Below are 27,966 nucleotides of genomic sequence, written 5' to 3' on the forward strand. Positions count from 1 at the left end.
AGCTAAGAATGATTGTTAAGTGCACACTGATCCATTGAACGGGGTAATAAGTGTACTTTGAACAACCACATAGTGGATGGAAAACAAATGCACTTGTGTTGTATGAAATGTTGAGACAGTATAGATTCTCAAACGTTAAAAAAAATAATGCCAAACAGGCATAATAAAGAAAGTAAAATGACAGGTTTTCAGATCATCTGTATATAATGTGCATGTTAACCTCTCACACAAGACATGTCAGCACAACAGAGGTGCCCCCACAAGGCTTTTGTTCAGTGACCATGACAAAATGAAGTTCAGAATAAATAATCACAATAAATAAAGATATGCACTGAAAGTCAAGTCCCAGTTTAGATGATTGATGGCAGTAATGCCCTTCTGAGATCATAATTATGTTGACAAAATATAATATAATTGTTCATACAGAATATGCCTGTTTCGTGTGGTTGAACTGTTGAACAGTTTGTTACTCTAAGACCATCTTTCTGCTTTTATTTTGATATGGTTTCTATTTTCTTACTGATACAAAATTGTGTTTTCAGAAATGGATGTAATTACTTTGGCTGCTCTGAAAAGAAACGTTTGAGGAGCTGACCATCTTTACAGATGAGTATGAGTATGGCTTTTTTTCCAATTTGGGTTTTCATTTTGTATTTTGTAAAGCCATCTGCAACCTTCACTTGCCATTGGGCTTGTCTGTCATTTCTGCTTTGATGTTGCATTTCCTCCAGTTTGCTGAAAGCAATAGGGTGTATCTCCGCTTTGTCCAGAGCTAGCTGTGCCAGTCTGTCTGCTGTTTCATTCCCATGAATATCTGTGGGAGACAAGGATAATTTACAGTTCAAACATCTGGTATAGGCACCACTAAACACAGAGTAATAAGTTTGTAGTTTAAGCTTGTTTTAACAATTGCTGAATGTCACTTTGCTGAACCATTGTGCATGACATACCCCTCTTCTCACCGGTATTCGCCCACTTCACCTAATTTACCAGTTGGAGACAAACAAGTAATTAGGTGCTCTGTGCTAGACTGGGTTCATCAATCAGGTGATGTGGGTATGGAAAAGACCCCTCCTGAATTCTCAAGGGGTTACCTGGGGGCCCAATAGTAGAACAAAACATGGGTGATAGTGATACTCACATCGGCCCTGAGTCAGCCCTCCTGAATCAGCCTTGTCTGTAGTGGTTGACGGTTTGCCCCCATTTTGTTTCTAGGTTTGTCAGCACCATACCCCTGCTCGTGGGTTTCACCAAAGTGGTAAACGTGTGAGACCTGCATCACTTCGGGCTTCCCCCCACATTAAGCTGACACGTCGCGATATAACTGGAATACTGCTAAAAGTGGCATTAAACCAACTCACTCACTGTATTGCTCTTGTCTTGTATTAACATTTCACAATTATTTGTGTTTGCAAGTGACTATGTAAGTTTAATTTCATTTTTTGCAGTACCAAGGTAAACAAAATTAGATAAGGTGCAATAAAGTAGCAGTTTTGGCTTGGTGAGGTTTTGCTGAGGTGCCGTTTTAACTGTAACCGTTACAGACAACATTCAAAGAGGGGCAGTATGTAATTTTAAATAATACAGAAGTGAAATAGAATTAACCACAGACAAGGAGACTTTAACAATAATGTTACTTTACTCCCTTGAATAACGACGCTACATGCATAGAATCATTTTTTTCATTCAGTTGATAGTTACAGTTCATGTACATACCTTCTTTAGATAATCTATATCAAGTTTTAGAAAGAGTAGTTGGGGAGACACTCGACTGGCTGAATGAGACACGGAAAAACTCTTCACTGCTCGTGCCGCAATAGGAGGCGCCAAGAGCACTTGCCGGCACCGGAAGTAAAGTGGTCAGCGTCTGTTTACAACTGTGGCTGCACAGTGACAGCAATGTCTACACTCAAGGTAAGTATTCCCATTACTCAGCTGCCATTGAAAAATGTAATCAGATGTAGCAAATACAGTTAAATAGGTAACATAAAGTTGGATTACTGTCTGCGATCACCATGCAGCTGGACAGCTCTTTCCAGAAGTACTTGAATGTCACATGTCTCCTTCCCACACACATTCGTATTTACTTTTATATGATCGTATTTAGGGAATATTGCTCTATAGCTGAAACAATACCGGCGCAACATTAAATTTGAACTACCCCGTATTCGACCCAATAAGCGCCCAGGGCGCTTAAAATAAAGACAGAAGGGGTGGGCGCTTATTGGGACCAATTCAGAGTCAAATTGGCGTAAATTCATCAGTAAGCCTATCGATATTCTTCTGGTGCTGGGGGGCTAGGGAGATAAACTGTTACTTACATTTTACTGGTGAACATCTCCTCATTAACCGACTACAAAAGATTCTTGACCGTATGAAAAAAACAGGTGAGTAAATCTTACTTGGGCATCGGGGAAAACGGGGGGGGGCTTATTGGGACATGGGCGCTTATTGGGTCGAATACGGTAACTGTCTTGAACTGTCAATTTCAGGGCAACCACGACGTTTCGGATCAAATTAACAAATTTCAACTGGTCCCGGTTTATATAAAATACTCATTGAATTACTGCAATTGTGTATTCATCATTAGTCATAATAGTTTTTAATTGAAGCTAATCATGGCTGGATATTTATATCATCCTCTGCATTTGATATGAACTTCAATACTGTCCTCACTTAATAAGCTCAGGTTGCCACCATCAGTGTAAATTTATGTCATAGGTATTGATACTTCCTACACAAGTCATTTGTCAGTCAGTCAGTCAGTCAGTAAGGGAATTGTTTTTGTATCCAAATCGTGTGTGATTCTTGTCTGTATGATAAATCAGGCTTTTATTCACAGTGGATGCCATGAGAGCAATCCCAAGAGTTAAAAATTCTGTGGCACAGTTAAAATTGCAAAGACACACTTGGAAATAACAGTTTTTATCAGCAATGTTTATCATTTAAAGCAAGGGGTGAATGTATTTTCACTCAGATAGGCCTGACAAACACATGGAATATGATGGGCATATCCTCGTTTCATGCACAGTGGGATTATTAAAATGGACAAGGGGATTCAGAAATATTAGAATGGTCTGTTTAGACTAATGACCAGACACATATGGGCCTTTGTTTAGACTAATGACCAGACACATATGGGCCTTTGTTTAGACTAATGACCAGACATATATAGGCCTTTGTTTAGACTAATGACCAGACACATAGAGGCCTTTGTTTAGGTGAGGTGAGGTGAAATTGGGTTTAACGTCGCGTCCAAGATTATTGCACTTATATAGCGACGTGCATGCACGTGTATGTGTGTGTGTGGCTGCTTGTACTAGTCCGGACTGATGCCGATTTATAGTGCTAGCTCACTGAGATACCATGCCGCAGTTTAACATGAATACCCCACTCAGACACAGTATACTGACTCCGAGCCGACCAGTCCTTGTTTTAGCCCCTTAATGCCGAGCGCCAGACAGGGTAACAACAAGTACAATCTTTTAACGTCTTTTTGTATGACGCGGCCCGGGATCGAACCCTGGACCTTCCGCTCTCCGGGCGGACGCTCTACCACAAGACCACGGAGGCGGTCCCTTTGTTTAGACTAATGACCAGACACATAGAGGCCTTTGTTAAGACTAATGACCAGACACATATAGGCCTTTGTTTAGACTAATGACCAGACACACATAGGCCTTTGTTTAGACTAATGACCAGACACATAGAGGCCTTTGGTTAGACTAATGACCAGACACATAGAGGCCTTGGGTTAGACTAATGTCCAGACACACATAGGCCTTTGTTTAGACTAATGACCAGACACATAGAGGCCTTTGTTTAGACTAATGACCAGACACATAGAGGCCTTTGTTTAGACTAATGACCAGACACACATAGGCCTTTGTTTAGACTAATGACCAGACACACATAGGCCTTTGTTTAGACTAATGACCAGACACATATAGGCCTATGTTTAGACTAATGACCAGACACATAGAGGCCATGGTTTAGACTAATGACCAGACACATATAGGCCTTTGGTTAGACTAATGACCAGACACATAGAGGCCTTTGTTTACACTAATGACCAGACGCATATAGGCCTTTGTTTAGACTAATGACCAGACACATATAGGCCTTTGTTTAGACTAATGACCAGACACATAGAGGCCTTTGTTTAGACTAATGACCAGACACATATAGGCCTTTGTTTAGACTAATGACCAGACACATATAGGCCTTTGTTTAGACTAATGACCAGACACATATGGGCCTTTGTTTAGACTAATGACCAGACACATATAGGCCTTTGTTTAGACTAATGACCAGACACATATAGGCCTTTGTTTAGACTAATGACCAGACACATATGGGCCTTTGTTTAGACTAATGACCAGACACATAGAGGCCTTTGTTTAGACTAATGACCAGACACATATAGGCCTTTGTTTAGACTAATGACCAGACACATATAGGCCTTTGTTTAGACTAATGACCAGACACATATGGGCCTTTGTTTAGACTAATGACCAGACACATATAGGCCTTTGTTTAGACTAATGACCAGACACATATAGGCCTTTGTTTAGACTAATGACCAGACACATATGGGCCTTTGTTTAGACTAATGACCAGACACATATAGGCCTTTGTTTAGACTAATGACCAGACACATATGGGCCTTTGTTTAGACTAATGACCAGACACATAGAGGCCTTGGGTTAGACTAATGACCAGACACACATAGGCCTTTGTTTAGACTAATGACCAGACACATAGAGGCCTTTGTTTAGACTAATGACCAGACACATAGAGGCCTTTGTTTAGACTAATGACCAGACACACATAGGCCTTTGTTTAGACTAATGACCAGACACATAGAGGCCTTGGGTTAGACTAATGACCAGACACACATAGGCCTTTGTTTAGACTAATGACCAGACACATAGAGGCCTTTGTTTAGACTAATGACCAGACACATAGAGGCCTTTGTTTAGACTAATGACCAGACACACATAGGCCTTTGTTTAGACTAATGACCAGACACATAGAGGCCTTTGTTTAGACTAATGACCAGACACACATAGGCCTTTGTTTAGACTAATGACCAGACACATAGAGGCCTTTGTTTAGACTAATGACCAGACACATATAGGCCTTTGTTTAGACTAATGACCAGACACATAGAGGCCTATGTTTAGGCTAATGGCCAGACACATATAGGCCTTTGTTTAGGCTAATGACCAGACACATAGAGGCCTATGTTTAGACTAATGACCAGACACATAGAGGCCATGGTTTAGACTAATGACCAGACACACATAGGCCTTTGTTTAGACTAATGACCAGACACATATAGGCCTTTGTTTAGACTAATGACCAGACACATATGGGCCTTTGTTTAGACTAATGACCAGACACATAGAGGCCTTTGTTCAGACTAATGACCAGACACATAGAGGCCTTTGTTCAGACTAATGACCAGACACATATAGGCCATATTTCCACAAAGGATCGAAAGAAGAATGAGAAATGCATAGTGTGAGATAGGATAAGTTTTATGGATATACAATTTTTTGTAAAATTTACAACTTTGTTGCAGCGGAGGAACATGGACCACTGCCACACCACGACGCACAGCAGAGTACCCGGCACACCTGGAGCAGTCGCCGCTGTGGCACTCGAGGGTTGCTGTGAGCACTCTAGGTGAGGACCCGTGAAGATTCCGGGGTAGAATAGGTCTTCAGCAACCCATGCTTGTCGTAAAAGGCGACTAACGGGATCGGGTGGTCAGGCTCGCTGACTTGGTTGATGCATGTCATCGATCCAAATTGCGTGGATCGATGCTCATGACATTAATCACTGGATTGTCTGGTCCAGACTCAATTATTTACAGACTGCCGTCATATAGCTGGAATATTGCTGAGTGGGGCATTAAACAACAAACCAACAACCAACAACTCTAGGTAAGACACTACTAGTTTGGGTGATTAGTTTTTTTAGAAGCTTCAAACGCTTGTTTAGGCCTGTTTCCACTAAGAATTGAAAGAAGAATAAGAAATGCATAAAAAACCATCACAAATCACCCAAAGCGGATATAATGATAATAAATGGAAGAGCTTTGACCATTTTGCGACCTATGAAGAGTTTAAGTGGCCATGTCCACATTCCCACAAGTAGCAGAACTTCTGTGCCACCTTCATAGTATGAGGAATCTCAAGGGTTCAGTATAAAGTACCTTTCTTGCAGTGATTAGTTCAGTGTGAGTGTGAGTGTGAGAGAGAGTTATTGTGTTGTGGACATTTCAGTCTGCATGTATTTGCAATATTTACATATTTGTTTGTGACAGACCGAGATAGCTCATTCTTCAATACAGACAACAGAAATATACGGAAATTTCACACTTTCGATGAATATACAGAAATTTCACACTTTCAATGAAAAAAGACTATGTTGTACTAAAATATAAGAATTAGTAAAGTGAACTTGTAACTAGAGAGATGGGTGAATCTGCTCAGGTCATTCATATTCTTCATGGGATTCATGGCCCATGTCAAAAGTACACAGATAAGGTCACCTGAGTTTGGTTGTTAGCTATCTATAAATGTGACTTTGTCGGACATTCCCCTGGGGTGTAAATTTAATGTATTCCAGCTAGCACTGACATATGTAGACAAAAACCACAAACTTGTGTTTTATCAAAGATGTTTAACTTTGCTTAATTAGCATACAAACAGGGAATCATGTGGATGGATTATAAAATATCAAAAGTAGGGTCGTGATAGTATATCATAATTGCTGAATCTGATTTTGTGTAGCAGAACCTATAGACAAATAAGAAAAATATGCACAAGGCAAATCTGTAATTTATGTATTGTATTTACATGTAGTTTCTCAGACAAGAGTGAAAATGGATATGACTTCAATAATTTTCCTATCTAACATGAATACCACAATACAAAAGAGTTAAAATTATGTTTATTTCAGCAATGTATTACAAAATGTGTTTCTGTATTAAATATAAAAGTTACTACAATCATACACAGAACATGGTAGTTTATTCATGTTTCATAAAAGAAGGTGGTCATGGATCAATTCCATACATGGTTGGGGGGATGGGTGGCCCAGTCGTCTAAGGCGCCACGATTCGCTGTGCAGAGTTGCGTCCCTTGGGCACGCCAGAAACCTATGATTGTGGGTTCGAATCCTTGTTCGCCCCGATTATGTTTCTAGGTTTGTCAGCACCATACCCGTGCTCGTGGGTTTCTCCGAAGTGGTAAACGTCTGAGACCTGCATCACTTCGGGCTTTACTCCCACATTAAGCTGACACGCTGCAATATAACTGGAATACTTTTTTAAGCGACGTTAAACCCAACTCACTCACTCACCCATACATGGTTGAGGCTGTCTAGAAAATATCACCCTAAAACATATTTTCAACTGTAAAAAATGAACAAATCTTTAAAGCTCAAAGCCATTAATGGTCAGTTGTTTGCCTTCCAGGTACAATCAGATCATTGCAGAGCTTTCTACATTTATGGAATATGGTTCTGACATTCATAACATGATGTGATCGTGAGAAATTCCTCAAACTTACAAACACAAATGTTTGGGCTTCTACTACCTCCAACAAGCATCTATGTTATAACCTGGTGACATAAGTAAACATGGAAAGGAATCCAACACATTATTCAAATGTGGACAGAAAGCATGAAATTCAGGCCAGAATTAAGCCAGGGATACATTAAGCAGCTTTAAAGTTCTCATACATGTGAGGCTAGGTAATAAACTTTACCAAAAAGTAGGAAGTAAAGGGGTTGATTTGGGCCAGCAATATCAAACACTGACCAGGTGAGCCACATCGACTGTCAAAGCCAAGGAAGGGAGATGACCCCTCAAGTAGAAGGAAGCTCTTTGAAACCACAACATGCGAGGAAATTACACGACTATCTATTGATTCATTTAGTTAAGACTTTGAAATACTCTCAGGAACTCACAAATATGTTCTGTTTAAATGCTTTTCGGTGGCAATACATGCCAATATCAGTTATTTGTCAGTTTGACGGAAAGAAATTAAAAATTCCATCTAAACTATCCCGACTCAAAACTGCTTGTCGAACAACTGATTCTGATTTGTTGTTGTAGAACCTGTATCCACAGGTGTTTGCATCGTGTTTTCTCTAAACCCCATCAAGCTTGAATAATAATTACTTAGTTTCGTGATAATTAACACAATTGGTAAAATTGTTTCATTAATTGTGTAATAAAATCCAACATAACATACAGTGAGAATGTTGTTAGTAAATATTAATCCATATTTTATTAATGATTCTGTGAAATAATGTGACACTATTCATTTTACCGTATTTTCTTGTGTATAGTGTGCACGTTTTTTCCACAGCTGTGTAGAAGGGGGTGCGCATTATACATGCCATAATGAGTTTTAATTTTTTTTCGTCCAAAATACTGAGTCCGCTAGAGGGGTGTGCGCACTATACTCAAGAAAATATGCTATAAGTCTTTGACTGGCATTGTATTCTTGCACAATCCTGTTTTGGTGCCATGTATGTTTTCCTTGTAAAAGGAGATAACTCGGATTCAAAACTGTATCCTTGGGAGGAAAATATTTGTTATTCTGTTCAAAATGGGAGTAATTTTATGTTCTTATGTTACCAAGTTCTGAGGAATTTTAAGACTGTAACTTTCATCATGATTCCTCTTACTCTTCCCTGGTCCTGTTCTCAGTGTAACACAAGTCACCTCCACACAGCCAGAACATTAGTACTACTGTAACAGGATGAACTGGGAAATGGGGGAACTTGTGCTGATGTGTGCTGCAGACCCGTGCTTCCCGTAAATGGCGACTATGCTTGTGGTAAGAGGCGACTAACGCAATCGGGTGGTCAGGCTCACTGTCTTGGTCAGCGTAACCCACTTGCGTGGATTGATGCTCATGATGTCAATCACTGGATTGTCTGGTCCAGACTTGATTATTTACTGGCGGCCATCATATAGCTGGAATATTGCTGAGTGCGGCAATACATTCTACTCCCTCACTCATACATTCTACTCCCTCACTCATACAGACATTCTACTTCCTCACTCATACAGATATTCTATTCACTCATACAGACGTTCTACCTCCTCACTCATACAAACATTCTATTCACTCATACAGACATTCTACTCACTCATACAGACATTCTGCTAACTCACTCATACAGACATTCTACTCACTCATACAGACATTCTACCTCCTCACTCATACAGACATTCTATTCACTCATACAGACATTCTACTTCCTCACTTATACAGACATTCTACTTCCTCACTTATACAGACATTCTACTTCCTCACTCATACAGACATTCTATTCACTCATACTCACAATCTACCTCCTCACTCATACAGACATTCTACTCACTCATACAGACATTCTGCTAACTCATACAGACATTCTGCTACCTCACTCATACAGACATTCTATTCACTCATACAGACGTTCTACCTCCTCACTCATACAGACATTCTATTCACTCATACAGACATTCTACTAACTCATACAGACATTCTGCTAACTCACTCATACAGACATTCTATTCACTCATACAGACATTCTACTTCCTCCCTTATACAGACATTCTACTTCCTCACTCATACAGATATTCTATTCACTCATACAGACATTCTATTCACTCATACAGACGTTCTACCTCCTCACTCATACAGACATTCTGTTAACTCATACAGACATTCTATTCACTCATACAGACGTTCTACCTCCTCACTCATACAGACATTCAACTCACTCAAACAGACATTCTGCTAACTCACTCATACAGACATTCTACTCACTCATACAGACATTCTGTTAACTCATACAGACATTCTGCTACCTCACTCATACAGACATTCTGCTACCTCACTCATACAGACATTCTATTCACTCATACAGACGTTCTACCTCCTCACTCATACAGACATTCTATTCACTCATACAGACATTCTACTCACTCATACAGACATTCTGCTACCTCACTCATACAGACATTCTATTCACTCATACAGACGTTCTACCTCCTCACTCATACAGACATTCTATTCACTCATACAGACATTCTACTCACTCATACAGACATTCTACTCACTCATACAGACATTCTACTCACTCATACAGACATTCTACTTCCTCACTTATACAGACATTCTACTTCCTCATACAGACATTCTACACACTCATAGAGACATTCTACTTCCTCATACAGACATTCTACACACTCATACAGACATTCTACCTCCTCACTCATACAGACATTCTACACACTCATACAGACATTCTACACACTCATACAGACATTCTACCTCCTCACTCATACAGACATTCTACTTCCTTATACAGACATTCTACTCACTCATACAGAGATTCTACTCTCTCACTCATACATTCTACTCACTCATACAGACATTCTACTTCCTCATGCATACAGACATTCTATTCACTCATACAGACATTCTACTACCTCACTTATACAGACATTCTACTTCCTCACTTATACAGACATTCTACCTCCTCACTCATACAGACGACCGCCTCCGTGGTCTTGTGGTAGAGCGTCCGCCCGGAGAGCGGAAGGTCCAGGGTTCGATCCCGGGCCGCGTCATACAAAAAGACGTTAAAAGATTGTACTTGTTGTTACCCTGTCAGGCGCTCGGCATTAAGGGGCTAAAACAAGGACTGGTCGGCTCGGAGTCAGTATACTGTGTCTGAGTGGGGTATTCATGTTAAACTGCGGCATGGTATCTCAGTGAGCTAGCACTATAAATCGGCATCAGTCCGGACTAGTACAAGCAGCCACACACACACATACACGTGCATGCACGTCGCTATATAAGTGCAATAATCTTGGACGCGACGTTAAACCCAATTTCACATCACCTCATACAGACATTCTACCTCCTCACTCATACAGACATTCTACCTCCTCACTCATACAGACATTCTACTCACTCATACAGACATTCTATTCACTCATACAGACATTCTACTACCTCACTTATACAGACATTCTACCTCCTCACTCATACAGACATTCTATTCACTCATACAGACATTCTACTCACTCATACAGACATTCTACTCACTCATACAGACATTCTATTCACTCATACAGACATTCTACCTCCTCACTCATACAGACATTCTATTCACTCATACAGACATTCTATTCACTCATACAGACATTCTATTCACTCATACAGACATTCTACTACCTCACTTATACAGACATTCTACTTCCTCACTTATACAGACATTCTACCTCCTCACTCATACAGACATTCTACCTCCTCACTCATACAGACATTCTACCTCCTCACTCATACAGACATTCTACTCACTCATACAGACATTCTATTCACTCATACAGACATTCTACTACCTCACTTATACAGACATTCTACCTCCTCACTCATACAGACATTCTATTCACTCATACAGACATTCTACTCACTCATACAGACATTCTACTCACTCATACAGACATTCTATTCACTCATACAGACATTCTACCTCCTCACTCATACAGACATTCTATTCACTCATACAGACATTCTATTCACTCATACAGACATTCTATTCACTCATACAGACATTCTACTACCTCACTTATACAGACATTCTACTTCCTCACTCCTACAGACATTTTACCTCCTCACTCATACAGACATTCTACCTCCTCACTCATACAGACATTCTACCTCCTCACTCATACAGACATTCTACTCACTCATACAGACATTCTATTCACTCATACAGACATTCTACTACCTCACTTATACAGACATTCTACCTCCTCACTCATACAGACATTCTACTCACTCATACAGACATTCTACTCACTCATACAGACATTCTATTCACTCATACAGACATTCTACCTCCTCACTCATACAGACATTCTATTCACTCATACAGACATTCTATTCACTCATACAGACATTCTATTCACTCATACAGACATTCTACTACCTCACTTATACAGACATTCTACTTCCTCACTTATACAGACATTCTACTTCCTCACTCCTACAGACATTTTACCTCCTCACTCATACAGACATTCTACCTCCTCACTCATACAGACATTCTACTCACTCATACAGACATTCTACTCACTCATACAGACATACAGACATTCTACTCACTCATACAGACATTCTGCTAACTCACTCAATCAGACATTCTACTCTCTCATACAGACATTCTACTACCTCACGCATACAGACATTCTATTCACTCATACAGACATTCTACTCTCTCACTCATACATTCTACTCACTCATACAGACATTCTACTTCCTCATGCATACAGACATTCTACTTCCTCACTCCTACAGACATTTTACCTCCTCACTCATACAGACATTCTACCTCCTCACTCATACAGACATTCTACTCACTCATACAGACATTCTACTCACTCATACAGACATTCTACTCACTCATACAGACATACAGACATTCTGCTAACTCACTCAATCAGACATTCTACTCTCTCATACAGACATTCTACTACCTCACGCATACAGACATTCTATTCACTCATACAGACATTCTACCTCCTCACTTATACAGACATTGTACTTCCTCACTTATACAGACATTGTACTTCCTCACTTATGCCTGTCTACTTCCTCACTCATGCAGATGTTCAAATTCCCTTGCCACACAATCAGTACCTGATCGACCTTTACCGGGTGACACTATTCTTCAATGGAAAACATGGAGTCATCTCCTGTTGAAACACAGCTGGTCAGACAGTGGCCAGACAGAGATCCACCTTCTTGTGTCTGCACATTGGGACTCAGTGGCTGGCCAGAGGTTACCATGGATGAAAACTTTGAATTCCTGCAAATACCCAGCCTCTATTACATCATTGCCCTAATCCTGTATTTTGGCTGTCGTCACACAAAAATATCTTCCGAGTTGTAACAGTCGTCTTCACTCTCAGCTATCCATAGTCGTATGGATAATCATCTTCTACTGCCCAATGCCCTTGTGCATGAACAAGGCGGGATTCTCAGCTTTCCTGTGTGTGCTGGCATATTTTCTAGCACACTTTCGTGGTTTGTAATACTATCATGTTTATAGATACTTAGTATCTTGTTATTTTGGTGGGGGGCGGTCGGGTAGCCTAGTGGTTAAAGCGTTCGCTCGTCACGCCCAAGACCGGGGTTCGATTCCCGACATCGGTACAATGTGTGAAGCCAATTTCTGGTGTCCCCCCGCCATGATATCGCTGGAATATTGCTAAAAGCGGCGTAAAACCCCACTCACTCACTCACTGTTATTTTGGTGGATTAAGTTGAATTGATCACATAGGTATGGAGACATGTTCTTGGGTTGGCTGGCATCTACTTCTTCGTTGGTCCTGCCCCATTTGTCAGATACCCCAGTTGTTAGACAGTGGAGTAGAGATGGCTTGTCAAACTATGTGAGATTTACCTGTTGTTAGACAGTGGAGTAGAGATGGCTTGTCAAACTATGTGAGATTTACCTGTTGTGGTAATGGGCCAAGCTAAATAGACTTGATATTCCTCTGTGTCACTGAGATCAAGACGTTTTGAAGTTAATGGGTAACATAACTGATCTACTCATTACGGCTGGGACGAGTCCAAATTTACTACCCGGGTACCCACCACCCTATTATCTGACCCTACCCGGGTACCCGTTGTAGATATTAAGAGATGGGTACAAAGTGTCGTATTTGGAAAAGTTTGACCGTAGCCCTGGCAAAATGTATTTAGATACACGTGTAAAACGATCTGGTCATGCAAACACTAAAGTTTACTGCATGAAGTTTTAACTTTATTCAAACATATAAAAGTCAGAAGGAATGGGCGCATTGTCAGAAAGAAATGGGAACATTAGTGACTTGTAATGTAACCAGTAGTTTCAGATAATTTTTGTCATTAAACAATATATCACGTGACTAACCACGGGTCCGGGTAGTCCTGTGGGTACCCGAGTCCAATTCAGTACCCACCCGACCCGAGTACCCTAGTTACCCGTACCAGCCCTACTACTCAGATATATGATTATATATTGTTTTATTATCCCCCACCGCGCGAAAGCGCGAAGCGGGGGGATATAGTATTCACGACCGTCCGTACGTCCGTCCGTACGTCCGTACGTCCGTCCGTACGTCCCACCTGTTTGTTGCCGCGATATCTCAAGAACTAAACACTGGATTGTCTTCATATTTGGAACTATGGTGTATATACAGACTCCGCAGACACCAGTCGGTTTTGGTGACCTTGATCCCATTTTCAAGGTCACAGCAGGCATATCTGCTTTTGGAGTTGGAAAACAGTGTTGCCGCGATATCTCAAGAACTAAACACTGGATTGTCTTCATATTTGGAACTATGGTGTATATACAGACTCCGCAGACACCAGTCGGTTTTGGTGACCTTGATCCCATTTTCAAGGTCACAGCAGACAAATCTGCTTTTAGAGTTGGAAAACGGTGTTGCCGCGATATCTCAAGAACTAAACACTGGATTGTCTTCATATTTGGAACTATGGTGTATATACAGACACCGCAGACACCAGTCGGTTTTGGTGACCTTGACCCCATTTTCAAGGTCACAGCAGGCAAATCTGCTTTTGGAGTTGGAAAACGGTGTTGCCGCGATATCTCAAGAACTAAACACTGGATTGTCTTCATATTTGGAACTATGGTGTATATACAGACTCCGCAGACACCAGTCGGTTTTGGTGACCTTGATCCCATTTTCAAGGTCACAGCAGGCAAATCTGCTTTTAGAGTTGGAAAACGGTGTTGCCGCGATATCTCAAGAACTAAACCTCTCGATTGTCTTCATATTTGGAACTATGGTGTATATACAGACACCGCAGACACCAGTCGGTTTTGGTGACCTTGACCCCATTTTCAAGGTCACATCAGGCAAATCTGCTTTTGGAGTTAGAAAACGGTGTTGCCGCGATATCTCAAGAACTAATCGCTGGATTGTCTTCATATTTGGAACTATAGTGTATATACAGACACCGCATACACCTGTCAGATTTGGTGACCTTGACCCCATTTTCAAGGTCACAGCAGGCAAATCTGTTTTTGGAGTTGGAAAACGGTGTTGCCACAATATCTCAAGAACTAATCGCTGGATTGTCTTCATATTTGGTACTATGGTGTATATGGCGGGGGATATTTCGTCACTCTGTGACAAATGCTTGTCTTATACCTGTATTGGATTTAACTAATGAACTGTTTGATCATGAAAACAACTGAAATTTATAAGTTCTCTTTATAACTTTCTTTATTTACATGGTACAATCGACACCGAATGTCATTACCATAATATTAGAATTAATCTCAGAATTACCTCTGCTGTACGTTGTAGTCTGACTACTGTAAATCTTGAAATGAATGCACCTCGATCCAATTGAATGATACTGCTGGCCCCTAGCCAAAAACGTTACTCAGTATGAATGTGACTCCTTACCTTAATCCAACCTTAATCCAATCAACCAGTAAATATTATTAGTTGTGTCCTTATGGCAAAATCAATACATAGTGCTTTCCTAAAAACAAGAGATAAAGCATGTGTTTATTCTGTTGACTGGCATTATGGAAGTTCAAAGGAAATAAGATAATTGAACCAACTCAAGTTAAATTTTCATCTCCAATGTTCGACATGAGCGATTAGATCTCTTGACCCCAGCAGTGACAATTCACTGAATGTTTATATGTAATTTCTAGTGTTTGAATGACATTGTTACATACAACTGCTGCTCAATATACAATGATGTGGAATATACATAGTTGTTTGTGTTTATGTCCAAGTTCGTATTTCTGCCATCCAAAATGTGAAGTGAGGCGCCTTATTATTGATTGTCATTTTGAGATATAAATGCAATGTTTAATCAAGGCGAGCAAAGACCACTAGCTTGCATAGTTTGCATTTAGATTAAGCTCACATTAATTTCAAGATTTACAGTATTTGAAGTTTGAAAATATAGTTGATAATATACTCAATATAAAAAGGCGGCCCATGGTGAATACGTCACACATTGTATTATGAACATATTTCTTAAAAGTTTTGTTTTTATAAAATAAATAGCAAAATGTTTGTTTTTTTCCTGTAGAATGACCCAATTAAAGATGTGTCTTTAAGACATGTATAGAAATATTATTACTGGTAATGGTTCCAAAGTGAGAAATGAAGTACCTTGATGTAGTAATACATTACACCTTAATGAATTGGCTATTAAAGCCAATGAAAAACAAAGCCTTTTTAGTATATCCTCATCAGGTGTTTGAGGGTTTTGACAAACGGGGTAGGATCGGGACTAATCCCATCAGTCAGACAGGCCATTTGTCATACACCTTGTTATTGCCAATCGTCATACAGTTGAGTAGGGGGTTAATTAGAGCACTCACCTTAAGCTGTAATGGGATGACCCAACACTCTGAGTTAAGGTCTTTGTTACAACAACAATGTTAAAGTCATAAAGGGTGAGTTGTTGTGAGCTGGTTATCTTGTGAGAAGAGGGTATTAAAATGATCAAAGTCACTGTAAGTTCTTTTACTAACAAATAATTAATATGTTGTTTTAATAAATACTTTGCCCTTTGAGGTTAATAAATGTAATTCATGTAATCCTATGAAAGGAGACTAGAGATGTTTGAGCTGAGAAACTGTCAAACTGATGAGATGTATTTTGTGATTACACACATATGTATAATTACTGTATCAATTGCATCATTCACATTCAACATTCATATTTTTCATGTTGGAAAAGAAAGTCATGTCCCCGGCACGGGAACCCAAACAGCCCTCCTAGGCCATCTCCAGTCATTAACTCACCTCAAACGTCGTTACATCCAAGATCACAGCACTCACCAGCACCAACTGGGATTTCGAACGTCACCATAACACACAAGCCCATATACAGGGATTCGGACATTCATTGTAAGCCGGCCGGCTGCCATTGCAACCGAATGCCTCACCCCCAAGCCAACCCCACGGACTCTCGATACAAAGAACCAAAGCATAGATAAGTTGCTACCTGATCACCCCTACTTCATCAAAACTTATATTTATCCTCCCACTTTTATGTTCCCCAATGCAATGTTTGTACTTCAACGTATAAACCATGTAAATAGACTGTAAATACTCATCAATTCTCATCCAACTGTAAATTATTTCATTGATTGATTGTTTGTATATCACCCATTATCTTGTATATACCCACCTACCCCCACCACCGTTCCCACCCCCCTCTCCCAAATCATGGACACTACATACTCGCCCCCCATGGACCTCCCCTCCCCACTCCTATCCACTTCCATCTTCTCCACACCCGATCCCAAAGAATTTCCAGGCCTTCCCACTACACAAAACATAAATATAATACCCCCAAATTTTGGACTAGACCTGGAAATCATCACCCCCTCCCGACCCATCACTTAAACACCTATCCCCCCCCCCCAAAAAAAAAGAAAATCAACATCAACAAAAATAACAAAAGGTCCATTGACTCCCCAACAGAAATCCAACAAAACACCAAAAAAACCTGTGACAAACAAACACCCCCCCAGAACACTACCCAAAACCCACCCACAAAACAAATTCTCCTAGCCTTCCACGCAAACTCCATTACACCACTAAATGAAACCTTCTCAGCCAACAAATTCGCAGTCTGCCTCAAAAAATTCAAATCTAAACTTCAAATTCATTAACTCCTGCGGGAGAGGTTTTAAAATTACCTTTTACGACCAATCCTCCCTCAACTTGGCTATCAGAACCCCCATCATTGATGGTCTAAATATCAATTGGCAAATTCCCCGATGGCAAACAGAAATACAAGGAGTGATTTACCTCAACACACGTGGCACCTCAGACGACATTCAAGATAACATCAACATGTCCAACCAATTCCCCACACAACCCCAAATTACCAACTTCAGAGCAATAAACAAACGCCAACTCACCCAGGGTAGACTCACCAAACAAACCATCTTTCTTACATTCAAAGCAACCTCATTACCAAACTACATTACCTTCGGAGCACTAAACTACAAAGTTCACCCAATCAGAAAAAACCCGCCCCAATGTATCTACTGCCATTGTTTCGAACATAAGGCCTCCGACTGCAAAAAAACGCCCCTGTGCCCTAAATGTGGCTCTGAAAATCATGCCATCCAGGAATGCTCCTGGGCCCCATACTGCGTTAACTGCAAATCAGAGGGCCACACCTCAAACCAGAATACATGCCCAACAAAACAAAAATACATACTCAATCTAAAAAAAACCCTAAAACAAACTGACCTCCCCAAACCAGCCAAAATCCCGCTCCTCCAGTATTACTCAGAAGACAACCCTGAAGACCCCTACCGCCTCTCCGACCATGACCTTGATTCCTCATTGAGCTCCTACACACAACCACCCCCCCTACCCCCATCCCCCCAGCCCATGCCACCATCAACTTCAACTCACCCACGGGCCACCAACCAAAAACCAACCAAACCCACACCACCCCCTACCACCACAACCACAGTCGACATCCATCCCATACCATCCACAACTACAGCCCCCCCCTCCTCCCCCCTACATACCGTCCCCCACACAAACCTCTACACTCTCAAACAACACTCAGACCACAGCTCTCCTACCATCCCCCCCCAACCCTCATCCACCATACCCAAAAAAACGCTAGCATTCCAAACCCCTACCCCCATACTCCCCACATACCCCCCTCCCCCTTCACATCCCATACACACAACCCCCACCCCCCATCCAATACACACAACCCCCCCTACCAATCCCCACCCCCCCATCCACCCCCCCCACCCCCACACACACACTTCCAATCCACTCCATATCTCCAAACACAGAAGAGAATTCCTAACAAACAAAATACATCAACTTAAGTCCACACCCTCCGCAAACATCACTCCACAAAAACTGTACAATAACTCAAACAAACTAGTCGAATTTATAATCGCAGCCATTATTCTTAAACACCCTACTGCCAAAAAACTCCACACATTAGCTACCAAGTCCAAAATCTACCAGAAGTCTTTTGCATCTCTCCAAACAGCTAGCCTCAAACTAAAAAACTAACATTCCAACCTACCCTACCCCCCCCAGTCCATCCCTACCCCCCAGCACAACCCCCCTTCCAATCAACCCCCCAATCATGTCCATCATCCAATGGAATTGTAATGGCCTTCGGGCCAACGGACACGAACTAAAAGCCCTCATCTCTCTTAAAAAAATACTACCCCTCATTATTGCACTCCAGGAAACCCTACTTTCATCCAAAAAAGACTTCCAAATCCCCCAATTCCAATTTCTACGTAAAGACCGACCCCGACAACCAAACACCCCCGGCCCCCCTCACGGAGGACTTGCACTATTTATCCATAACTCACTAAACTACAGCACCGTCCCCATCCCCACCCCCAACCTGGAAACCCTGGCACTAGATACAACCTTCCACAAAACTAATTTAAGAATAATAAATATCTATCATACTAAAACCAAACCTTTTACCTCCCAGGACCTTGATATTCTGTCCAAGCATATCACCCATAACACCATCCTACTCGGAGACCTTAATGCGCACCACCCGCTCTGGGGAACTAAAAACTATACTGATAAATTCGGGAGACTTCTGGTAAAATGGATAGACAAGGCAAACCTCATCTCACTCAATGATAACCAACCCACAAGATACCCAACATCCAGACTACAAAACCCTACCGCAGTAGACCTATCACTAATAACAAACAGACTGTCCAATCTAATTAGCTGGGATGTTCATAACAACACCTGGGGAAGTGACCACTGCCCCATTAACATCGAAACTAAATGCTCTTCAAATCCCCCTTTATCCACTAACGAACCTCCTTTAGAAACCACCCAGCAAATACAATTCAACTTCCAAAAAGCCAATTGGCAACTCTTTACCAAACTATGCAACCAAACAGACCCCAAAAATATACAAAACAGCAACATAGACACATTCAACACCAACCTTACTAACACGTTATTCCAAATCGCAAACCAATGCATACCCACAACCAAACCCGCCCCCTCCCACAACCCAGTACCCTGGTGGAGCGCGGACATCCAAAACTCTAGAAAATTAAGGAAAAGAGCCCTGAATAGAAGCAAACGAGATAAAACAAAAATTCCTGATTTCATTCATCTCAGAAACCATACCAAACAGCTCATTAAAACGGCCAGAAAAAAACACTGGCAGCTTTTCTGCAAAACCCTCAAACTTGGCGAAAATAATTCAAGAAAAATAAGGAACAAACTTAAATCCCTAAAAGGGACATTTCGAAAATCAGTCCAGCCCAACTTCAAAAACTGCTCATCCAATAAAGATAAAGCCAATCATATAGCTATTCACTTTGCCAAGACCAACCAAACACCAACTACCCCCCCCCCCCCCCCTTCCAAGACACAATAAAAAACCACCACCCCTACGAAAAGCGCCCCGACTTAGCCCATCTCTCCATCAATAAAACCATCAATATACATGAACTTCTACATGCACTCCATAACAAAAACACAGCCTCAGCCACAGGACTCGATAACATAAGCTACATAATACTAAATAAAATCACACCTCAAATACAACAATTATTACTACAACTCTACAACCAAATATGGTCAACAGGCACAACACCACAAACATGGAAACACGCAAAAATCATTCCAGTCCTGAAGCCGGGCAAACCCCCCAATGATCCCGACTCCTTCCGTCCCATATCCCTAACCTCCCACATATGCAAAATCCTTGAATCAATTATCAATAATAGACTTAAGCATCACATCTCCATAAACAGACTAATCAGCCCAGACCAGAGCGGCTTCACAAATAACAGACAAACATTAGACCACATCCTACACCTAGAACAAGACATAAGGACAGCGCAATCAATGAAACAATACACCCTGGACATCTTTATAGATGTCAGCAAAGCTTTCGACATGGTTTGGCATAACGGCCTTCTTAAAAAACTCGAAAACAATCATATCAATGGGAGAATACTAAACTTAATTCACTCTTTCCTAACCGACAGACATATCACTGTTTAATCCCATTAAACCCTATCTGACACTCACCCCATTGAAAACGGCACCCCACAACGAAGCATCTTATCGCCAACTCTATTCAATTTTATGATAAATGACATATTCTCAGATTAAAAAAATAAAGAAAAAATTACCACAGCAAAATTCGCAGATGACGTTTCCCTCTGGACCTCCTCGGCCTCCATCAATTTACAAAAAAACAGAATGCAATCTGCTTTAAACAATATCCAAAATTGGGCTTCCAACTGGGGATTCCAAATCAACACCAAAAAGACCATTGGCATCCTTTTCAAAAAACAATATATGCAAAATTACACACCCAAACTTCACCTTAATGACAAAGAAATTACATACCAAAAAGAAGCTAAGTTCCTAGGGGTTACATTTGATCAACATCTTACATGGGGCCACCATATATCAAAATTGGTCAACTCTTGTGAAAAAGATTTATACCTAATGAGAGCTATTAAAGGGAACGATTGGGGTCTGACAAACAAACCATCCTCAACATCTACAAAACACTTATTCAATCCAAAATCGACTACGCTGCTCCGGTCCTAAGTGGCATTTCAACTACTAACTACAACAAAATTAAATCAATCCAATATAAGGCCCTCAAAATAGCCACCGGCACTAGGACTGGTACCTCACACCATGCCTTACTACTCATGACCAACACTCTCTCCACTACACACAGAATACAACAGACAATCCTCAACTACTGGGCTGGGGCACAACACAATCCAATCTTTAAAACACTCAAACAAAAATATAACAACATTAACAAACAAATGGCAATCAAATTCAATAAATCCCCTGACCAAGCCCCATACATGACCCACCTACTCAAGCTAATACACACCCACAATCTAAGCAATATAACACACACACCCCTCCCTCCAATACATAGCCGACCTCCCATCCCCCCCAGTAGACACACCGCTCCACGAATTATTTATACAAAGCCCCGGTACTCCAACTGCAAAAAAGGCCGAAGCAACCCTTAGACACCTCCACAACAACTGGCCGACACACACTCACATTTACACCGACGCATCACAAAACAATGGGAAAACAGGACTAGGAATACACGTAGACCAACAACCCCCCGTCACAACAAACTTTCACTATAAAAACTTCACTAACAATAACACAGGGGAACTATTAGCCACCCTTACAGCAATTCACGCCATCAAAACAATTAACCAACAAAAATTTCTAATAATATCAGACTCACTAACCGCACTTAAACAAATTCAAAACAAATACTCCAGAACACGCCCAGACCTCATCAACAACATTATTACTCTCATCACCCAACTCAACAATAACAACAAACAAATCAGTCTACTCTGGGCCCCGGGACACACAAATATACCAGGCAGTAACACAGCACACCTCGCAGCAAAGATAGCCACCCAACAGCCCTCATTAGAAATCTATTTCCACACCTCCAAAGCAGAGTTAAAAAACAAATTTAAAAGGTCTTTAAAACTCCAAAACTACAACAATATAATCCAAAACACCAACTCGCAATGGCTCAAAACACTTTTTACGCAATACAATCTCAAATGCCGCAACTTTAACAGCTCTAACCACTTGGACAATATAATATAACGAATCATCAGTGGAAATACCAACCTCAACCACAATTTACACAAACAAGGCAGACACCCGGACGGAAAATGTACATATTGTAATCAACCAGAAGACTTGTATCATATTTTTAACAGCCTTCCTTCATATTGCACCCTTCACTCTGAACTTTATCACGCTATCCCTCCTAACTATAAACAAAACCTCACACTACTTTTCAACCCTTCCAACCCTTTCCCCATCTTCAACGCAATAACCCAATTTATGATCAAAGCCGACCTTATAGACCGATTTTAGAACCTCCCAAACAAATCTATACAACATAACTATGCCCTAGTAAACAAACAACCCAACTTTCAGATCGGGATCGAAATTTCCAACACGAGTCGTCCTCTCCGACGTCCGTGCCTATAACCCCGGTTATCCATACACTAACTTAATACAGTCGTTAAGCCAGCCGGCACCACCAACCAATAACAAGCCCACACCGCTCGCCACCAAACCACTTCACAACACCACCACCCCCCCCCCCCTGGGACAACGGGCTTATACAGCTCTAACATTTAACCCTTTTTTCTTTATTTATCTATTCCCCTTACTTAAATAATGTAGCCTAACTACATATCTTCAATCACCCAATATGCTATACACCTACCTCAGTGTTCCCCTATAATATATAGTAAAGGCCCTTAACGCTCCCTCCTAATAACAACACCCATAATAATACTCTCGAAGTATCATCACAAGTACAATCTAGGTTACCCCCCGGCTAGTTACAGTTTTTTTGGTATGGTGATTTTCATATTTAATCTATTCATCTTTATTTCCCCACCTACCCCGTCCGCGAAATGCAATAAATGCGAAGCGGACGTAAAACCTATAAATCAGTCAGTCATCATTCACAATCATGGCTCTGCGACTTGTAGAATACGTTACGTCAGCCCGCGGTACCCAGCAGGTTCTCTGTGAAGGATACTTGTTTAACAAGAATGCAACAAGACAGACAGCACAACACTGGCGTTGTGTAATTAAATCTTGCTCCGGCAAGTGCACTACTGTTGGCGATTTTGTGAGGAATGTGTCAGAGCACAACCACCCCAGAGAATTCAAACCGAGTTCGTTTTGTCAGCAACTTGAGGAAGAGCAAGATAGGATACAACCCCGATACAGCAGCTCTACAACCAACAGATCGCTGAAGAAGATGATGACCAAGCCCAAGCCCTCCCTGCCTTCCCCAGCATGAGCAGTGCCCTTTACCGCCACAGAAGGAAGACCACACCCGTCCTGCCCCAAACCAGAGCCTAAGTTGACCTAGATGATGCCTGGAGCCATACATCAGATGGGGACCGCTTCCTCCTATTTAACGATGGAGAAAAAAATAAGATCCTTGCCTTTGCCACAGATGAGCAGCTACAGATCCTACAAGGTGCTGAGACGATATACATGGATGGTACCTTTACCGCCTGCCCTGCCCTTTGGGATCAAGTGTACATACTTCACGTCAGAAGTGGATCTGCCAGATATCTTGTAGTTTATGCTTTGCTACCCGACCACCAGATGCCAACATACAGAAGACTGTTCAGCCTTTTGAAGACCAATGTTGCAGCCACCCTGAACAGAGAACTTGCCACCACTCCCCTTCAGACAGATTTTGAACAAGCAGCAATCTGTGCCATCCAGTTGATGCAGATCAACCCCGGTGCACTTGAACCAAGTAGAAAGCGGGTCTACCGTGAGGTTGACAATAGACTCCAGAGACTGAAAGATCAGCTGACCCAAGGAAGGAAAAGTCTGATCCAGTTCCTTGATGCTGCAGGTCACCTATTGAAGCTTGGAAAGCCATTATCCGCCATTATGATGCTTTGAATGTTGAATTAAGTAATTAATTCTTGTTAAACATGGTTCATATTTATAATATTATGTTGAATAAACCATACTAATTTATTAATTACTTTTCTTCTTTACAATTTGTTTTCTTACAATCTGCAAATGAATTAGCACAAGATCATTCATATTTATAATCCTGGTGTTCCCTATAATACAAACTTAAACATAAACACACCATATTGATAGGTAGAAGGCAGGGGGTTAGTGGTCCAGTCATGCATAACCTATGTTGTTTTAAGCTTTATGACAAATGGCCTGTTGTTTTAAGCTGTATGACAAATGGCCTGTATGAACGCCCCCTCTCCCCCCCCCCCCCCCCCCCCCTCCACAGTTAATGTATTTCGGAGATGGGGTATAGGTTGGGAATTATGAATAAGAATATAATAAGAAATATACACTAATCACCATACCCCAAAAACTATAACTGAAGGGAAAATAACTATCTACCAATACCTATGTCTATAGTATACTACTCAAAAGAAGTTAAGGATCACCCGATTCTTTCATATTACTACAGGTAATCTCTCATTTCAGGGCAGATTAACAATTGTAATATGAAAGAATCGATGATCCTTAACTTCTTTTGAGTAGTATATATACTTATAATGTATGTCTATGTATTATATTTTAATTTATTATTACAAGGGGAGGTGTAAATATTTAGATGAATTTGGAAAAATGGTAATAATTTAAAACCCAAGAATTTGATCTGACAATATTATGTTAGCTGGTACAGCTACTGCTACCCTAATATAGTATTAACGAAATATGTATAAAGTATAGCATAATCATGATAATAGGTTATAAATTTATTACAGATAAGCTGTAATTAGAAATGGGGCCTACTAAAGATATAGAAAGGGAATATGAGCCTAGCCTAAGTCTATAATCTGTGGGGTGGGGAGTCGTGGTGGTGGGGTAGGGAGGCGATTGCTGGCAGTGAGAGGTGAGCCTAGTCTAAGTCTATAATCTCTGGGGTGGGGAGTCGTGGTGGTGGGGTAGGGAGGCGATTGCTGGCAGTGAGAGGTGTTGTTATGGCCTTGACATTAGCAGTTAGCTGGATTATTGATGTCCTATGTTAAGAAAGGAAGAGGGGCGAAATGGGCTTAATAAATTGAGAATGTACCGATGTTAAAAGCAAGTATATGGGACAGAATACTATGTTTCAAATAAGATGCCACGAAACTATAGGTCGGCACTAGCCAGGATTAGGTGTGGCATGGCTCCTTTTCGTGTGGAAAAGGGTCGGTATGAAGGTGTACCTGTCCATAGTAGAAAATGTGTTCACTGTTATGACAGCATAGAAGACCATAGGTCCATGTTTGGTTTCACTGCATATTATATGACGATATCAGGGCAACTCTTTTACATGAATGTATTGTGAAATCTTATAATTTTTAGATAAACCTGATATCGACAAACTGTGTTTAATTTTCATTGATACCAGTGTGTGTTTTATATTTGCCAAGGTCTGCTTTTTTAATTCTAAATCGTATAAAGCATGTTTTTTTTGGTTTTTTTATAAAGCATCTTTTATATGGATAACATTTTACTGTATCATCTTTATAGCATATATGTATGAATTTTAAAATAATTTGTCTCTCATAATTCTTGTGAATGGTTCTGTACATTCTATCAACGTTTATTTGTACAAAGCTGTTTTATGTATGTACAGAAGTGAGACACTAATAAACTATTGTCTGTCTATGTTGGGGCGGTCGGGTAGCCTAATGGTTAAAGTGTTCGCTTGTCACGCCGAAGACCCGGGTTCGAATCCCGACATGGGTACAATGTGTGAAGCCCATTTCTGGGGTCCCCGCCGTGAAATGCTGGAACATTGCTAAAAGCGGCGTAAAACCAAAACAAACTCACTCACTCACTCACCCACCCACCCACCCACTCACTCACTCACTCACTCACTCACTCACTCACTCACTCACTCACTCACTCACTCACTCACTCACTCACTCACTCACTCACTCACTCACTCACTCACTCACTCACTCACTCACTCTGTCTTTGTTAGTGGTATGGATAAGTGAGATTTCGCAAGCGGACGTCGTAGAAGACAGTCCCCGCTGGATTTTTCGATCCGATCCCAAATGGGAAAAACATGTGTTTACATTATGATATTTTGAAGCAGAGTTTGTATGGGATGTTCTAAACTTTGTCAGTGATTTTAGCATTAAGAATGAAATTGGTAATTGAGTCGCATATTGCTGGAGGGTTGGATGAATCGTAAGGAAATATTGTGCTGATAGTGACATGGGATAGAGTGATATAGTTGAGAATGGAAAGTGCTATAAAGTGGTCAGTCTTTAAAAAATTGGTCTAGGTCTTCGGGAATGAGTGAGTGAGTATGGTTTTACGCCGCTTTAAGCAATATTCGAGAAATATCTCAGCAGGGGACTCCAGAAATGGGCTTCTCACACTGTACCCATGTTGGGAATCGAACCCTGGTCTTCAGCATGACAAGTGAAAGCTTCAACCACTAGGCTTCCCGACCGCCCCTCTTCAGTTTGAACAGTTAGTATTTTGATGTCTTTTTTGCTTATATAGATAATAGTTTAGATTTGTATCGCCACTGATAAAACGGGATATTATTTTGTCAAAAAGGGTCAAATTGTTAAAGTTGTGGCTTTTATAGATTGGTTTATTAAATAGAGTCTTAATCAAGGTAGAGTTAGAATTTTGAATAAGATTTTGAAAATTTTGAATTTTGATGGATTGTTTAATTTTTGATTTCATCTAGGCTTTAGTAGTGTGAAAATCAATGGTTGGGGATGGATGTGTTATGGCAAGTATTACTGTAATGCCTGCAATGTTGTTACCAGGTGTGTTGGAGTGGCCAGGTACCCAAAGTAGACTTACAGATTTGTTTTCTGATTTTAATTCTGAAATGAAATGGATAATGTTGATTAAATCAGGTCAGATATTTGAATATTTGTTTTGCATTTCTTTTAGTGGGCCAAGGGGGTCTGAAATAATTAAAAAGTTGTTTTGTTCATAATCTATTTTTGATTGTATTTGTGTTCTGTATTTACTAAGAAGTGTTTGGTTGCCCGAACCCCAGTTGGTGCCTCTGATGGCCCTCATTAGATTTAAATCTTTATCACAAGAGTTGACCAGTTTTGATATATGAGGTGTCCAGGTGAGGTGTGGGTCAAATGTGGCTCCTAGAAATTTTGCCTCTTTTTGAAATGTGATTTCTTCATTGTTTTGGTATAATTTGGGTGTATAATTTATCATATGTTATTTTTTAAATAGCATGCCAATAGTTTTTTAGTGATTATTTTGAAAGCCCCACTTATTGGACCATTTTGGAATACTGTTAAGTGCAGACTGTATTTATGTTTTAATTAG

At 40.7% G+C, this 27,966-nt stretch overlaps 1 protein-coding gene across 2 annotated transcripts in view; it reads left to right on the forward strand.

The window, feature by feature from the left end:
- The first annotated feature begins 1,318 nt into the window (after positions 1-1,318).
- Positions 1,319-27,966, forward strand: part of LOC124117287 — a 28,682-nt gene continuing 2,034 nt past the window's right edge. Inside the window, exons 1-3 of one of the 2 annotated variants that reach the window (XM_048388496.1) lie at positions 1,319-1,914; positions 5,588-5,691; positions 7,490-8,317. In XM_048388496.1, the coding sequence (XP_048244453.1) occupies positions 1,780-1,914; positions 5,588-5,691; positions 7,490-7,559 (309 nt within the window). In that variant the 5' untranslated portion in view covers positions 1,319-1,779 and the 3' untranslated portion in view covers positions 7,560-8,317. Of the gene's footprint in view, positions 1,915-5,587; positions 5,692-7,489; positions 8,318-27,966 lie in introns of those variants that run through there. The other variant, XM_048388497.1, reaches the window with a different exon arrangement.

Source organism: Haliotis rufescens, unplaced genomic scaffold (genome assembly GCF_023055435.1).
Source record: "Haliotis rufescens isolate VD_foot unplaced genomic scaffold, xgHalRufe1.0.p SCAF_72, whole genome shotgun sequence".
NCBI classification, from domain to species: Eukaryota; Metazoa; Mollusca; class Gastropoda; order Lepetellida; family Haliotidae; genus Haliotis; species Haliotis rufescens.